This window comes from Malassezia pachydermatis, assembly GCF_001278385.1.
Source record: "Malassezia pachydermatis strain CBS 1879 chromosome Unknown scaffold1, whole genome shotgun sequence".
Classification (NCBI taxonomy): domain Eukaryota; kingdom Fungi; phylum Basidiomycota; class Malasseziomycetes; order Malasseziales; family Malasseziaceae; genus Malassezia; species Malassezia pachydermatis.
The window spans coordinates 473,370-489,790 of NW_017253138.1; the positions used below are offsets into that span (position 1 = coordinate 473,370).

Genomic DNA, 16,421 nt, shown 5'->3' on the forward strand with positions numbered 1-16,421 from the left:
GGTTCCACGCGTCACAGGTGGCCTAGTAGGTTCGTGCATAAATACTTTAACATCCAAGGCACGGCGTCGCGTCACGTCGCGCGTTTGCCCATCTGCTCTGTTTCGACGTGGCCCATGGACGAGATCGAGGGCGCACCGCAAGGTGCGCAGGCTGCGCAAGACACGGGGAAGCGCAAGGCCGAAGAGATACCTCGCAGCTCTCCCAAGCAGGCAAAAAAGGCTACGCCAGCGTTGGTCTCCTTGAAGAATGCCAAGCTCTCGCTGCGCCAAAAGGCGGTCGGCTGGGATCGCACGATGCCCGTGCTACGGGCTGTGCTAGCATTTCAATCATACCTAGCAGAACATGCTACACAGCCGCTCACAGATATCCCTCCAGAGCATCTCGGTGTAATAGCCTCGCTAACACAGGAAAGCGACAAGGTCGACACCGAGTTGGCGAAGCAGATTCGGGCTATGTTGCTGCCTGAAGGCAGCGAAGCAACCACTGAAGCTGGTGAAAAGGTTGATACCCTCAGTCTGCAAACAATCCAGAACAGTGTGCAAAGTATTGCCACACGCGTAAATTACGGCATGGACGATGGCCCAGACGACACGGCTGCGCCGCCGTCGCTGCAGCTTTGGCGGTGGGAGGTTAACAATTTGGATCTACTGCCGAAGGAGAATCTCGAAAAACTCCTAACACGTCGTAAGGAACGTGAGCAGGCCAAGCTCGAGACACTCAACCTTATCAAGACCTTGCCTGCGGACAAGTACCAAGCCCTCTTCCAATCGAAGAAGCGCAGCACCAAAGCCGCGCCACCAATCTCCGAGCCTGATGCACCCAGTGAGAGTACGCCATCGGCGGTACCAGAGGCTCCAAGTAAGGCCCCTGAGTCGCCGAAACCAGCGACACCTGTCAAAAAGGAAAAGTCTGAAAAGACCAAGCTTCGTGAATCTCGGCGTGCTGAACGACAGGCAAAAGAAGAGAAGGAGGAGAAGGATAAGCAGGTATGTGGTACATTTACCTTACATGCAGGCTCAAGTGCGCATGTTCAATTCGTTCTTCCAGCAACCGGCTAAGTTGTCGCCAAAGAAAGAGCAGGAAGCATCGAACAAGACAGACTTTGAACGTACATTCCTGCCTTGTGAACTTAAAAACATTGCCGACATTAACAAGTTTTATCATCATGTAAGCGATAACTTCATGACCGAGATCGAGCAGCAGAGTCGTGCGCCTACAGGTGCGTCCCTAGTTACTAACAGCAGATCTTCTCGCAGAATTCCAGGCCAAATACAGTACATCCAGAACTGGCACCAGGCGACGGGGTGTTCATCCACCCATCAATGTACGCGATATCATGAAAGCGGTTACGGAATCAGATGTTCTTGGCGGAAATGCTGAAGAGCGAGCGAAGCATGGGCTCGAAGAACTGAACAACCGCAAATTGATACCTATTAAACTACTCCAGTTCCAATCGGACCGACGCCCAGGTTGGGTAGGTACATGGACCCGCTCTTCAACTTTCATCACGCCACGAAAGCCGTTGGGCCAAGATCCATTGGCTATTGACTACTCCTACGACAGCGATGCTGGATGGGAAGACTTTGAAGAGGGGGAAAATGTAGATGCCATGGATGAAAAGGACGATGACGAGAGCATCGCAGGCTCCGAAGAAGATTCAGAGATGGACGATTGGCTGGAAGATGACCTGGAAGAAGAAGAAGATCCCATGATGACAGACGACAGTGTAGCAGAACTGGAGGCACCCGATCTTGCCGCCTCGCGAAATGCTGTTGTGAGTCAGTCGACCTCGACTGTGAATACCTTGAAACCCAAAAAGAAACTCAAATTGTTAGGCCGTCGCTTCGACTCGAAACTAGTGCCTTATATTACCGGCCCTCATTGGGAAACGACGTTCTCTGAGCCCAGTCATGAAAGCTTTGAACCCTACCAGATTCATATGCTCAATGATGCACACGTGGGTTTGAATCCTTTTACGTTTGTTTCGGCAGCGGTGGTGATCGAAACGGAAGAGAAACCGAATGAGACTGCCAAGGCCAAACCAGCCTCTGACACAGCAACACCATCTACCACATCTACAACACCTGCCCGGCCTACGAAATTCCAATTCCCCGATACCCATTTAGCGGAACTCTTGAAACTAATCGACGGTTCCACGCGCTCCAAACCGGCCTTGATTGAAGACCTACGAGAACATTTCGCACCTCTGATCAAAGGCGTGAGTAAAACAGCTATTGAATCACGTCTACAAGAGTGTGCTACCAAGGAAAGTAAGAAGCCCGGAGCAAAATGGATCATTAAAGATGATTGGAAGGTACGAGTTTTTCTGTTTCTAACATTCAGGCCAAAAAAGCAGAATAGTTTTTATGTCTTACAGCAACTCCTTGGCATGGAAAGCCGAAATTGGTAGGCAGCTTCTAAGATTTTCAATAGAGTAATATACTATCTCATCGAAAACAACACCAACATCACGGCAAGATGGCCGAGTGGTCTAAGGCGCAACGTTAAGGTTTCCTTAATTCACAAGCTTCTAGCTTCCGTTGTCTTCGGGCGTGGGTTCGAATCCCACTCTTGTCACATTACTTTTTGTTGACGCGTTGCTTATCACGTGGAAGACACCAACACTGTTCGTTAACGCATCGCAACCAACACGGTAGTATACCAAAGCATATATTTTGCAAAATGGCGCAACGAGACTCTGATGTTTTTATATCGGAGACAAGCTTGCCGTATGTATTGAAATGACTAATGAAAGCGATATGATAAACGAGCTAAATTCTGTGTTGGTGCCCGACGAAGAACTCGCACGTATACGTGAGTTCTCCTCCCTTCTTCAAGAAACCAGGAAACGGAGAGAAGAGGAACGTAAGTCTGTACTCAATGTGATTGAGCGTAAGTACCATGGCATGTGGACGTGCTAAGTCGGACAGAGTTGGAAAAAACAGTGTCTGAACTGCGTGAGAGCTCAACGCGTGCTTCTGCAGATTGGCGATCCTTAGAGGAGCATACATCAATCATGAAGGATATGGAGGATCAAAAGTTTGACTTGGCAAAGAAAATCAATGAGCAGGAATCGATGCTCTCTTCACTCGAGTCTGAAATCGACGAGCTACGACGCGAAAGTGATGTGCTTGAAAGCTGGGATATCGAAGAGGAAGTGGGCATGGATCGTAATGCGTACGTATTTCACGACCATTCTCTAATTTCAGACTCTCCCTGCAGTTGTTTCGCGGCATGGGTTTCGTTCCTTACCAGGAAAGCACAGAACCAGACGCAGCCATCACGTCACTTATTGTGCGGTCCCTACGACGAAATGTGGCCACGTCGTTCGATATTAATCAAGACGAACTAATGAAATCGACTAAGCTTCGTTATGAACTAGCAAAGAAACTATGGACAGCAGCCGACTAGTTGAAAAGGGTTGGTTTTGTGTAGTATACAGGGATAGCATATAAATTACCAATATGATGCACTATTAATCAGCAAAATCATAAACTCAGACCATTTTTGCCCAATTCTTCACCTTGTCCCCCACCATGTCGAAGACGTGCTGCTCATCCAAACCGAAGCGTTCATACTTCGGTCTGGCCATTCTGGTCACGATTGTAGCTGTGCTTGGATCTCTGTACTCATTCTTAGACAGCCGTCTTGTACGTATTTTTCCTTGTTTCTTATACGTAAGAATCAATTTTATGTCTTTGACCAAGCCAAAGTGCATGAAATCACCAAAAGCGCTATTGCCAAGCATGGCGACAAAGCTGACCTGATCTTTGAAGAGATCATTTCAGAGCTACGCAAGGATCCCAAGGTGGCACGCACACTGAACCCCAACTCGTTCCGTGATCACAACGAGTGGGTGTTTAACAATGCCGGTGGTACGTGCGCGTTCTTGATGAAGCTTACCATACAGGTGCGATGGGATCGATGTACATTATCCATGCTTCAATCACCGAGGTATGTCCTGACACAACTGACATGAAGTACCTTATTTTCTTCGGTACTCCGATCGGTACGGAGGGTCACACAGGCCGTCACACTGTACGTATCTCATGAATGTTCTCATTTCTCTACAGGCCGACGACTACTTCCACATCCTCACAGGTGAGCAGCTTGCTTTCAGCGCCGGTGATCTTGTCCCAGAGGTATGCATACGCTAGAAAGCCAACACTAACATGCAGCGCTACCCCGCTGGCACAATGCACCACCTGAGGCGTGGCGAGGTCCAGCAGTACATCATGCCGGAGACGGGCTGCTGGGCCCTGGAGTTGGCCCAAGGCTGGATTCCTCCTATGCTTCCATTTGGTTTCGTTGACACGCTCTCCTCTACGCTTGACTTCCCGACGTTCTGGCGTACGGCCATGATTACTGGGCGTGAAATGATCAAGAACCTTTTGCGTGGTACGTTATTGTGCATTGTCTAATTATATACAGGCAAGTTCTAGATTGTTCAACCATATACAGCGTGTTTGCTCTTCTCACGTATGCGTTTTCCATGGAATGCAAAGACAATGCCTATCGCCGTAAGGGGGATAGATACACCACCAAATAGGCTCATAGCACCTTGAAAGGTCATGGCTGACATCATAGGCGTGATGAAAAGAGGGAAAGCTCCTGCCAATGCAGACCGGCAGAATGTATTAATAGCAATCACAGCAGCTGTGTTATTGCTGTAGGTATCGGTTAAATATGCCATCCACGAATTAAAGACAGCCAGCATACCAAACGCAAAGCATACCACCCCGATACAAGGTGCGATCCAATGCACATGTATGAATGGTGCTGTCCATCCAAAGATAAACAGGCCGATAGGGACAAAGAAAAGGGCAAAGTACCCTAACCGAATGCGCAATTCTGGTGTGTGCTTCCCAGCATCATAGGCGCGTTTGTACCGTACATTTTGAATAGTAAATCCCACAATAATTGTAGAAAGGACAAACCCAATGATAACGGCAAAGTATGTATACGCCACTTGCACGCTACTGTACCCACGGACTTCACCCCATACCTTGGGGAAAAAGAGGAGTGAGCCATACAAAAGACCATACAGCAGCGACGTATAAAAGCATACAATAATCACCAATGGTTCTTCGAATAGAAGAATCCATGGTAGTGGCAATGATTCAATTGTACGCTTCCAAAGCAATAATAAAAGGGACTTGCTTGGGAGCCGATGCTGGATCCGATGAGCCATGCGATAGGCCCAGTTGTGGTGTTCAATTCGTTCTTCCATCTCCTCCTTTTCCCGTTCGATCTTATGCTGAATCAGGATAGGCACATAGGTTTCAGGCATAGTAAATGCATAAATAACAAGGCAAACGAATGCGTAAATAGGAATTGAGCGAAGGTTCCAGCGCCAAGACGCGTCACGCACAGCGACCGTACCAAGAATAGCCGCAAGAGGTGGTCCAAGGAAGGTGACAAAGCGAAACATGGAATTATAAGGTATCCTGTCATGCTCAATGGTCATATCGACAATACTCCCCGCCACATTGACAAACACGGCAGAAGACATAGCGCCTGCAAACGTCCGGCAGACAAGTAAGGAGGCCATTGAGGGAGACAAGCATACACCTAAGTTGAAGAGAGTCATCCCGATAAGCGACATGAGAAAAACAGGCCGACGTCCCAGCGTCTGGCTCAATGGTCCCCACAAAAGCGCCCCGATCGCCAATCCAAACATGTACAAGCTCGTACCCAGCTGTGCTACCGGCATGCTCACAGGAAAGTCTTTTCGCATAGGCTTGATACCAGGCGAATACACACCGGACGTGTATGTGGCAAGAAGTGTGATCATATTGTAGATCACATTCGCATAGATTTTATGACTCAGAGACCAGTTGCGTGGATCCTCCGAGCTCTCGAGCTCCGGCAGAGGAGCTATGGAGCTCATGGGTGATGCAGTATAGACGGTAGCTTTCTCAATGCTTGACTCTTCATCTTTCATTGTACGTTGAGAGGTGACTAGGGAAACTGAGAAACGGACATGTACCCTAGTCACAGCGCGTCGTCGCCTTAAAGAAAGAATTTTACCCAGATAACTGTGACGGTGCCACACAGCCTGCCCTCCACATAGAATCTGCCAAGGTGCCAAGAGCGCGTGGATCTGCACAGACCGGCAGATCTGCCTCCTATCACGACATCTCATTCGACCTCTTGAAGCGATATGGGATTGTCTACATCAAACCCTATCTGAAGAAGGTGGGGTAGGCGGTGCTGTAGTGTCAGATTTCTTAGTATGAGCTCTCTGTAACGAAGCACGCGCTTGCGCTGCCAAATCAGCATATTGTGTCTGATTGGATTTCTGTATGTTAGTAAATGGTCCACATACCAGCCAAGCTCTAGCTTGTTTTTCCGTCGATACACCTTTGGATGCTGCTGCATTATTTTGCGCAGATTCCCACTTCTGCAGCTGTTTTCGTAAGGCAGGTAGAGATTCACGCAAGGCTGGTGCAGCATCCAGGTTGGCATTGTACATGTTCACCCATTGACGATGTCGCTCCACCAAGCGTTCTTTAGGGCCGGTAGTTGGAAGCTTGCAAGCCTAGATAGTGAGAATTCGCCGTCACATACCTCAAGCATTTTGCGGAGATCGCGCTCTGATTTAAGCTGGTATTGAGGACGCGTCAAACGCTTGGTGGGTATGGAATGAGGTGTGGCAAGCCAGTTCTGTTGAGAAGGACGGGATGTCGATGCCTCCGGGGTATCTGCACCACAGCCACGATCCAGGTGTGCGTTCAGGGCCAAGGCATCGAAGGTACGCTGGCAAATGGGGCAAGCTACAATAGTATCTTCCTTCAAATGCCGGTAATCCAGGTCCGTCTCCTCGTCCATATCGGGTGTCCCAGCGACACGTTTGCGCGGACGGAGTTGTCGGCCTGAAGGAGACTCTTCAGCTGGTCGCTTGGCCTTTTCTGGGGCTAGGAGCTGGGGTATTGTCACGTCAGCTATGGAGGTCTCCAACTCCTTCAAATGCTTCGATTGTGCCATGAGAAAGGTTCTGTCTGTCAGAGGCCAAGTCAATCCCTATGCATACCTTGCTTTGCGCCAGTGTTCAGCTGTGGCTTCCAGTGCCGGTTGCGCGATGAGCTCACTGTCATACGCTTTCTTCTGACGGCATTGTGGACAAAAAGATCCATTACCTCCCGCCTGGTTGATATGAATGCGGATGCAGGAGGAGCAGAACAAGTGTGAGCATTCACGAAGGGCGACAGGAGCTCGGAAGATATCCTGTCGTGAGACGAATAGGTACGTACGTAGCACAAGCCACAGCGCAAGCTTTCATCTAAAGGACGAAGCGCAGACCAGTCTCCTGTCCAGTCTGTAGGGTCACTCACGTCCTCCCAAAGCACGTCGTTCATCCAGAGAAACGCACGCGCGTGTTGGGAAGGTTGGGCGCGCAAGGACAGAAGGACGAGCTTTTGTGGACCTCCACATTGGTCGAGACGTTCTCTTCATGTCTCGATGGTCATTATCAACATTATGGCACATCTATCTATGATGACGAAGCCGTTCATGTCGGAGCATAGCATCTTTGCGTGAGAATGTAGCACCACAGACGCGACAGTTCCATTCCAGTTCTGCTAGTGCCTTGTCAACATCCACTTCCTTACCAAGCACCAAGCACTGATCCACTTTCAGAACGCCGTCTTTGACCATCTGCGCTTCTTCACGAAGATGCAAGGTAATGCGATGCCGCGCAAGGTCATACATGCGATGGAAGACTGTACCGCAGACTTGATGCGTAATGGGTGAGATATAGTCACACCGAATGGCGGAGCCTGCTGCCACAGGGGAGGTGGTATTAGGTCGCGTCATCCCCTGCAAATTGGTCGGTGATGTGCCGAAGGGATGGCCGACAGTATTGTGTAAGGAGTTGGCCGATCCTGTACGACGATGTGCACCTGCCACAGAACGTGGCGGTCGCCCTCGTCGAGATGCTCTGGGGGTGGGATGCACAATATGGTGTGATTGCTCGTAATCCGAATCACCGTCGGCTTCGGGGCTGGACGAGTCAGAAGATGTGCTGCCAACTGCCGCGGAAGTAGGGATAACATGGGCATCGTTTGTACGACGTGTGCGGCTAGACGAGCGGCGTGGTCGGCCGGCCGTCGGCACAGGTGGAGCTGTCGAAGATAGGGTAGAAGGAGGGGATTCGGTCTTGGGCTCGATAGCCTGCGCGGAGTCCAAGATAGTAGGGCTACGCGGTTGTGATTCTTCGCGACTAGTGTACCCACTCTCTGTCATACTCATGGACATACGCGAATCTGGGGCAGATTCACTCTCGGTGCTCGTACTCATGGTACTGTCTTGGCTGCGAGGGATGTAGCCATATCCACCTAGTGTGCCTGATGCGGAACGCTGGAACGGCTGACCTCCTGAGTGCGTGCCCTTCGTGGAGGGCTTGGTCGTCGTGCGATCGCCCGCCTCGTCTTCAGACTCACTGGAGGTAGACACCGAGGAGAAGGCAGGCCCGAATTGTGAATATGACATCGAGTCCTGGTGGTGCGGATGCGAAGGAATGGGTATATTTCTCGGCGCGCCGCCATACATGGGGCGGCTCCACTGTTCCAGCAGTTGCTCATTAGGTACCGTTTGGCCCATATTCGTTTGTGTATGGGGGCCACCTTGGAACGGTTTTTCATCCTCATCATCTTCTTCTTCCGTGCTAGAACCTGTTTCCATGCTCATAGGGAGCTGGGATAGAGAAGGCTGGGCGCCGGACTCGTCGTTCGACGGCGCAGGAGGAAACAGGGGTGCCGAGTCGCCAAACAAGTTCACGTCTTTGTATTTAGCCGGTGGAGTCGTGGCCTCGTCGTAGTCTAGATGCAAATCGCGAGGTGACACGGTCATTTTATCGGCTGGCATAGGGAAGAACCCTGCGGATACCTGGTTTTGATTCTGCGCCAAGTCCAGGTTGGTCGAGAGAGGTTGGTTCGACCGAGGGCCCCCATTCGCATTCCAGTACGATTTCCAACGCTGCATATTTTCTGCACTTTGATCATTAGGTTTCCACATAAACGAGAGGCTATTCCCATCGTTGGTCGGCATGATCCATGGACGTTGATCTGCCGGCGGCTGTGAGGGGGGAGTCAGAACATGATTCGGTGACGAAGAAGCGCTCGTGTTTGTGTTGCTCTCCGTGCTGATGTTCGGAAACAATGGCGTTAGTTTGGGTGTCGACGACGCATCACTGTCTGTAGCGCCTTGGAGCGAAAGCAGATGCAAGGGAGCGCCGAGCGTCCCACTGGATGGTTGTGGGGGAGTGTTGGTCGGAGACAGGTTGTTCCTTTGTAGCGGCGACTTCCGTGGGAGCATTGGTGTGGATTGGGATGACAAGGTTGGGCCAGCCATCTGTGCTACCGGCGCCTCCTCTAACAATGGCGATGTATCCGCGGCTGCCCCACGATAACTTTGAAACATGGGGCGGTTAAACGAGGGCACATCGCCAAGGTCGGTATCCCTGCCCTGATCATCATACAGGACAAAGTCACCCGCTTCCATGGTTTTCACCGGATGAGAGCGAGTACGCACAGCGGCAATCCTGTTTGTTTGTCGTACGAGACAGAAAAGTGCACACTTGGTGTCCGTGAACCCATACAGTCTAAAATATGTGGTCTGCATGTCTTCACGGACCAAGCCGGCTCGGCCGATGCGCCAGCCAGCGACGATAAGGTGGAGGGCGCTTCATGGGCTCCGCGGGACATGTCCGTGCGCACGACCCAACGTCTTGACGAGGTCTCGACATAGGCAGGGCCGACTGAGGGCCACGTCATGGGTGTATATATAGGGATGACTGGTATACACGACCGATCTGTGTAGAACCACCATGTTGTCTGCGTACCAGGTGTGTTTGGAGCCTGTACCTGCCTCTGGTACGTTACGTGCGCCTACTCCCCACCTAACTTTAGTGTCTTTGCAAGCGATTCGAGATGCGCTCGCGCCACAACATGCAGAGAGAGTCACTTTAAAGGCTACAGAACAGGCAGACACCATGCAAGTGATTGTAGACATGGCTTCTGCGGAAGATCAGGCTGCGTTGTTACTGCGTAACCCACTTACCTTGGGCCAGGCAACAGTGTACGTGAATGCGTGCTCTCACCACAGACACATGGCCTCGATCCCATCAGGTATAGATGCTCCTGTGACACCATCTCAAGGCATAGGGCTACAGAAAAAAACGTGGGCCCATGTAGTACGTCAGGGAGCACCGACAGCCCATACCTCGAACGACACGGCGCCGGTTCAACGGAACTTGTACATTCTGAACCTTCCTCTGGACGTCTCGGAAGACGACCTGAAATGTCTATTCACGCCTTTTGGGGAAGTTGAGCATAGTGTGATTTTGGCTATGCTCGATACGCAGGCGCGACGTCGTGGGTTTGTCGATATGGATACGCCGCAAAGTGCCCAAGCTGCTGTGCGTGCGATGGATGGATATGTATGGCATGGCTACCCACTTGAGGTGTCATATGCTCTGATCCAACGACAGGCCACTCCGGCGATCACACCGAATTCTATCACAAGTCCTTGGATTTTGGTGGATGGTCTCGTTACTACGGCCATACTCGACGAAGCGGATGTACACGCCTTGTTGGCACCGTATGCCAACGTAACGAAGATCGAGTTTCCTACTTTCCACAGCTTGGACCCTGCCTCGACGTTTGGTGTGCGTGTCTGCCTGGCAAGCACAGAAGAGGCACAACAGGTGCATACTGCGCTGGATGGCGCCTCCATGCATGGATACATCGTCTCTATCAAACCGGCGTCGGGAGATACTTCGTAAATAATACGGTGCCTACGACTACAAGGCGACCTTTGTGTACAGGCACAAGGTCGACCGACCAGCCAACAACAACATGGCATGGACTACATAGGCCACGAGTCCGTGGTGGGTAGGGAGGTATCAGGTGCCATGGCATGTGGCGTGCCAGACGGAGCAGCCACCGATGCCGCCATCGGTGGGCGCCCTGGCATAGGCGATGGGGCGTACATCGCTGCGGGGTACGATGGCGTCGTCTCCGCGTCCCATTTGACGACGTTAGGCAGCATAGTCGCTGGCTCCTGCACGAGCCCTACCTGCTCAGCCAAGCGTCGGTAGGCTGGTACATGCACCAACTCGTTGCGCTGCATGATGTAGGCCACCGCGTCAGCATACCGAGCTTGAGTCTCGGGATCCAAGGCAGCGCACATGAGCGCGCGGCTGACCAACAAAACGCCATGGACGGGATCCAGAAGCACTTCTTCCAGCACTTGCGCTTTGGGGATATCAAAGAGGGCACGAAGGATGAGCTTGGTAGAAGCGACATCGGTGGTCTGAGTGAGAATGCGGACAATGGTCCCGGACGCCAGTTTGTGGGTACAAAGTTGAGCAATGTGCGGCACCAAGCGCGGTGTTATCAGAGCCGGAATCCCGTCGAGCTGAGACGACTCAAAGAGCCAGGTAAGAAGCAAGCTGCCATTAGGGGAGGTGGCCATCGGCACACATCGCAGAATCAAGGCCAAAGCGACGCGTTTGATTTGCTCACGCGGTGTCGACGCGTACTCTAGGCAAGTGCGCATACTACGTGCACCAAAGCGGCCCTGCGCAATTTCCCAGCAGCGGTCGACCATAGCATCGAGAATAAAGTCCACTTTGGGGAAGCCGAAGGGCAACATACACTGCACCACATAGTTGCCAAACTGGTCAAGGAGCAATGCAGGTACGTATGGCTGAAGGTGATCCGCAATCAGCGTCTTTTGCTCGTCGGTATTCGCACAATCAATGATTTTCTGAGCAGCCCATGTGCCGTTCTTGTGCGTGCCGATGGATGCAAGATGTGGTGCGAGTTTCCCCAGCATGCGTGTCTTCATATCCTCCGTACACTGCTCAAAGAAGCGCTGCACAACCGTATTGCCGATATAGTTGCGTGCCAAGTCCACAATGACATCCATTTGCTCGAGCGCTGCTTGGTCGACCTCTTCCTGCGATAGCTGCTTCGACTCTAAGAGTTTGCGCAGCTCACGGTACTTGGCATGGTCCATACGCCGACTGGAACGACCGCCATCGGGCGGCATAGGTATAGAGTCATGGTACATACGCGTCACAGGCGTATCGAGCATGAGCACATCAGGATCAGGGCCCTGATAAAAGTGTAGCTGGGCAAGCATCGTGCGCTGGTCGTCGCGCGAGAGTGTCGGCACCAGCTCGGTAGGTAGCGGCACACCACCCTTGTCGCTGCTGGGCACAATACTTGACGAGCCGCCAACACGCACGGCGCGCGGCGGTCGATGCGGCCATATCTCTTCATCTGGCACAGACTGTACACGCAGCGGCCACGGGCCACCCAGCGCAATGCTACCATCGAGAGACAGCGCTTTGTGGGCATGCTCGACCTGCTCAAACGCAATTTGAGCGCCTTGCGGCTGGATAGTGACATGCTCCACAGGACCCACGACAGAGAACAGCTGCATCAACGCATGCGATGTCGTGCCAGGTGGTAGCGAGGAGACCTGGATTACACGCGTCGGCCACACATCCAGCATATCGTGCGCAGAAGCTGTAGCAAGCGCAGGCGGCGTTGTGTGGCCCCATTCAAACTGGGGCGGCGTCGTTTGTGATTCTAGCAGCTCGACCAAGTACGGACCGATGTACGCCGTGCCTGCATCCGCGGCTTGTTGGGCCTGCATCGGCTCATTGAACTGAATGAGTGCCGCACCGCGATGCGGAAAAAGCTGAATATCCTTGATAGAGCCGTACGGCTCAAACAGGCGAAGAAGAAGACGAGTGGATACGTCTGCGCTGAGGAAGCGAATGTATACGCGGCATTCGTCCTGCGAGGGCATAGTACTCCGTGCTGCCCACATCGATCCAGAATGACTACGCATGCGCGGAAAGTGACCAGTGTCAGACAGGGGCGACATACCTGACGGCATGCCTGCGACGCCAAGCGAGCGTGGCACATCAAAGTCAGGGCGTGAGCGTGCATCCGTGCCTGAGAACGCGGCAACAGTGCCTGCGCGCATACGACCGTAGCCAGGAAGCCGCAGCGACATGGGGCTGGTAGATGAAGACCGTGTCGAGGCGACGTTCCATGGCCCTTCATGCACAGGCGGCGTAAGGGGCTGCATCGATGGCACGCCGGTATCGGTATAAGCTCGATCACGCTGCAAGGGTTTGGTGTCATCACTCAGGCCCAAGTAGTCGAGTGTCTTGGCCAACGAATGCGCCTGGACATCACCAAGACTATCTGTGGCAGCCGAACTGGATGGGAAGGGGTCAAAGTAGCTGGTACGCATCGAGGGCATGGTAGCCATACGATCCACATCATCCGCATCCAGCGTGACAGACTGGGCCAGGCGACTAGGCCCATGAGCCCGCCGCTGCAGTTCGTCCGCGGTGGGAACAGGTGTGCCCGGTGCACCAAAGCGTGAGGGCATCGTTCCTGCACGCGCACGGCCGCGACCACGCGGCGTTGTGATTTCCGCATCCAACGATGATGGTGGGTCGACAAACGCCGCCAGCGTCGAGAGTGAGCCTGTTGGCACATGCCGGCTACGATGCAAGGACGACCATAATGTCGAGGAAGAAGGCGCCGTAGAGTGATCAGATTGTGTGTCCGGGGCGTGCGACGTCAGTGTCGCAGCGGCCTCGGACGAGGAGGGAAAGGAGGCGGTAGGAAGCCTACTCGAGGATGACACCTCTGGGAAAGACGACGGCATGCTCTGCCAACGCTAGTCCTAGACCTTCCTATGCACGTCGCGGCCACAGCCAACGAAGATGGAACGTGCGTACGTTCAAGAAAGCCGTGCGACGTGTCACAACCTGATCATGCAGCGCCGCATGGCCACGCTTCTGCGGGCGAGCCTCGGCCGGGGCTGGACGCAGGCCAAGGGGGTGCCACTACAAGAGATTCGGCCGATACGCGCAACAACGCTGTCCTTAGTTTTAGTCGTCTGCCGCGCTGCTGAATGTGCTCCACATGCGTCGCATCGGGACCGCGCATCAGGGCACAGGGTGAGCTAAGCCAGCCGCATCGGGGCGCGTGGGTCCCGCCCAAAAAAAAAAAAAGGCAGCCCCGGCGTTTGAAGTCCAACTCGTTCTTCCTTCCACGCCACCAGAAAGACCGAGGATCCTCGTGAACAAGTCGAGCCGACGACGAACGACACCACTGTCCTTCCCGTCCGACCAGCTTGTCCACTCGTTCCTTAGCGTTTGCGTCACGCGTGGACGTACGTACGGTGCTTGTTGCCACGTCGGTTTCTAGACGTGCCATTGCCTAGGCACACGTGAACGTGTGAGAGCATCGCCTCGTTCTGCTTGTGCTAGCCTATCCCTGTTGGGTGGCTTGTTGACTGCGATCACGTTGCTGTAGATCGCAGCTGCTTTTTTTTTTACCTATGACTGACACAGCCAAAGCGGCTTCGAGCGTGGACGCCGAGGTCCGACGACGTGCTCCACGCTCCCGAAAACTACCAAGCCGACTTCGCTCCCCCTCCCCCAAACCTCTTCTGGCACACCGGCCTGATATAGTACCTCACACTCAGATGCCAGCCCGATCAGAGAAAAAAGCGGTGGTCTCGACACCGGACCCGTTGTCTGCAACGCCAACGCCTCCGCCAGCGTCGTCCGAGGCGCCGACATCGGAAGGCGAAGCAGCCTTAGGCCCAGGCAAGCGCCATCGACGGCCAAGTACGATGTACAAACCGCCAGAGGCGCTTACAGCTGAGGCCAAGCGATCCCACACGGCGTCGCCATCGATGTCGTCTGCCGCGGCGTCGTCGCCTTGTGGTAGCGCTACCTCAGTCAAGCCCAAAGGGCCGAAAGCACGGAGCAAAAGTCCTACGGTCTTACCCACCCATGTCAAAAAAGAAGCATCTGCTAACGATATGCGGACGCCCACCAAAATTACCCTGCGTGTGCCACCGCGATCTGTGCCACCGCCCGCTCGTGTGGACGAGATGCATACGCCAGCGACGTTTACGCGGCGTGGCGAGCGTATGTCGGAGCCGCAGCGACGACGACATATTTTATCGTCGACGACAAGCCAGGGCATGCTGAGTCCCAAGCCTGTGCGGACAGCGACGGGCGTGTGGCGTATGAGTGTGAGTGCGTTGCCCGAGCAGGAGGAAGATGCATCGTCGTCTGACGATGACTCGGACGACGATGTAGATGAAGTGGATCATGGAATGGCCGAAGTGGCGCGTGATGCTATGCATATGCAATTGGCGGCGCAGGCATGGTCGTTGGCGCTAGAGCGATCGCCTGTGCCCTCTACCATGCCCACGGAACCGGAGGGTGGCGAGTCGGAGGGAGAAGAAGAGGACTTTCACCAAGCGATGCTACGGGACGACGAACTGGATCTGCTGGTTCGTACCACCTCGCCGCAGAGCAGCGACTCAGATGCCGTGTGGACCGATGGTCATGTGACGACGCCGGCCTCGTATGGCACAAAAGAATCGCCGGTGAGCGAGATGCGAAGCTGCTCGCCCCAACCCGTATCTATGACGCCACAGGAGAGCACTGTATTTGCCCATGCGTTACCTGTGCCGCATGCGAATCCGGCGGAAGGCGGTGCGCATGCCGGCCTGCTCACGCTATCCCTGCCGTTTGAAATGCGTGCGCCTACGTCAGCTGCAGCGGGTCCTATGCCGATGCACGAGACTGGCGGTCGTTCGTCGCCGATGCTTGATACAGATGGCGATACACCCCTCACACCTATCCACACTGTCAGTGTGGCAGACCGCGAGAATGGTATGGGCACAGGGTCGGAAGAGACGCGGTCGTTGGGCTCGCTGCCTGAGCCGACATTGCCTTCCGATCTCTTACATGCAACGGTGGCCTCGCCCTCGTCGCCGGTGCCGGCACCGGAATCGGATGTGGTGACGATGCCTGTGGTTGATATGGCGTCTAGCCCTGATGCCCCTCTTCTCGATGCTACAGAGTTTGCGGTGGATGACGATGCAGGGTCGACGCCCCACTCCCCTGTACATCTGCCACCGCAGCCAGCTGCCTGGCTTCATTCGGAGCCGGCGATGCATCCAACGCCGCTGGACGATGCAGATATGGATACCTATTTCGATGCGCCTGAGAAGATCATTGCGCTCACAGATCTGGATCGTGCTTGGGCCTTGGTCCATGGCAGCAGTGAGTCGACAACGACCACGTCGTCGCACCACTCCCACGACATGCCCCCCTCTCAAAAGGCCGAAGACAGGTCGCCACCACGTCTGGCGCCGCGCACGAAGCGGCCGCGCGTGAGTGATAGCACCTGTGTGCGTCAGCCACGAACGCGAAGCTCGCGTCTCCAACGTCGGGCCGCGTGATGAGCCTGTTGTATCACTTTATATATAAATATGCCACGACTTAGTTCATGTATTGTAAAGCAGCGCCCTAGGGCGAGACCAATGAAAGCCCCACTACCCCAGGCCCAGGCTATAAATG

The 16,421-nt window shown here is 53.7% G+C and overlaps 9 protein-coding genes across 9 annotated transcripts; 5 read left to right on the top strand and 4 right to left on the bottom strand.

The window, feature by feature from the left end:
* Positions 1 to 114: 114 nt before the first annotated feature.
* Positions 115 to 2,362, top strand: Malapachy_3156 (hypothetical protein; the record flags this gene model as incomplete). The annotated part of the gene is made up of 4 exons (XM_018137634.1): positions 115 to 987; positions 1,016 to 1,220; positions 1,246 to 2,315; positions 2,345 to 2,362. 4 exons carry the CDS (start codon positions 115 to 117, stop codon positions 2,360 to 2,362), a joined length of 2,166 nt encoding a protein of 721 aa, XP_017993828.1.
* A 655-nt stretch (positions 2,363 to 3,017) lies between these two features.
* On the top strand, positions 3,018 to 3,412 carry Malapachy_3165 (hypothetical protein; the record flags this gene model as incomplete). Its single annotated transcript, XM_018137643.1, has 2 exons — positions 3,018 to 3,178; positions 3,211 to 3,412. The coding sequence occupies 2 exons, from the start codon at positions 3,018 to 3,020 to the stop codon at positions 3,410 to 3,412; spliced, it is 363 nt and encodes a 120-aa protein (XP_017993977.1).
* Positions 3,413 to 3,537: 125 nt separating this feature from the next.
* Malapachy_3136 (c-8 sterol isomerase) lies at positions 3,538 to 4,422 on the top strand (the record flags this gene model as incomplete). Its single annotated transcript, XM_018137614.1, has 6 exons — positions 3,538 to 3,651; positions 3,684 to 3,876; positions 3,912 to 3,955; positions 3,983 to 4,039; positions 4,075 to 4,143; positions 4,180 to 4,422. 6 exons carry the CDS (start codon positions 3,538 to 3,540, stop codon positions 4,420 to 4,422), a joined length of 720 nt encoding a protein of 239 aa, XP_017994172.1.
* Positions 4,423 to 4,448: 26 nt separating this feature from the next.
* Positions 4,449 to 5,891, bottom strand: Malapachy_3146 (major facilitator superfamily; the record flags this gene model as incomplete). The annotated part of the gene is made up of 1 exon (XM_018137624.1): positions 4,449 to 5,891. The coding sequence occupies one exon, from the start codon at positions 5,889 to 5,891 to the stop codon at positions 4,449 to 4,451; it is 1,443 nt and encodes a 480-aa protein (XP_017993889.1).
* A 288-nt stretch (positions 5,892 to 6,179) lies between these two features.
* Malapachy_3174 (dna repair protein) lies at positions 6,180 to 7,359 on the bottom strand (the record flags this gene model as incomplete). Its single annotated transcript, XM_018137652.1, has 5 exons — positions 6,180 to 6,302; positions 6,330 to 6,542; positions 6,572 to 6,998; positions 7,035 to 7,228; positions 7,255 to 7,359. 5 exons carry the CDS (start codon positions 7,357 to 7,359, stop codon positions 6,180 to 6,182), a joined length of 1,062 nt encoding a protein of 353 aa, XP_017993937.1.
* A 130-nt stretch (positions 7,360 to 7,489) lies between these two features.
* Malapachy_3168 (transcription factor) lies at positions 7,490 to 9,502 on the bottom strand (the record flags this gene model as incomplete). Its single annotated transcript, XM_018137646.1, has 1 exon — positions 7,490 to 9,502. One exon carries the CDS (start codon positions 9,500 to 9,502, stop codon positions 7,490 to 7,492), a length of 2,013 nt encoding a protein of 670 aa, XP_017993984.1.
* A 325-nt stretch (positions 9,503 to 9,827) lies between these two features.
* On the top strand, positions 9,828 to 10,784 carry Malapachy_3161 (telomere maintenance protein; the record flags this gene model as incomplete). The annotated part of the gene is made up of 3 exons (XM_018137639.1): positions 9,828 to 9,873; positions 9,910 to 10,078; positions 10,106 to 10,784. The coding sequence occupies 3 exons, from the start codon at positions 9,828 to 9,830 to the stop codon at positions 10,782 to 10,784; spliced, it is 894 nt and encodes a 297-aa protein (XP_017993981.1).
* An 83-nt stretch (positions 10,785 to 10,867) lies between these two features.
* On the bottom strand, positions 10,868 to 13,699 carry Malapachy_3149 (jsn1-rna-binding protein (pumilio family); the record flags this gene model as incomplete). Its single annotated transcript, XM_018137627.1, has 1 exon — positions 10,868 to 13,699. The coding sequence occupies one exon, from the start codon at positions 13,697 to 13,699 to the stop codon at positions 10,868 to 10,870; it is 2,832 nt and encodes a 943-aa protein (XP_017993884.1).
* Positions 13,700 to 14,524: 825 nt separating this feature from the next.
* Positions 14,525 to 16,303, top strand: Malapachy_3159 (hypothetical protein; the record flags this gene model as incomplete). The annotated part of the gene is made up of 1 exon (XM_018137637.1): positions 14,525 to 16,303. One exon carries the CDS (start codon positions 14,525 to 14,527, stop codon positions 16,301 to 16,303), a length of 1,779 nt encoding a protein of 592 aa, XP_017993827.1.
* Between the last annotated feature and the right edge of the window lie 118 nt (positions 16,304 to 16,421).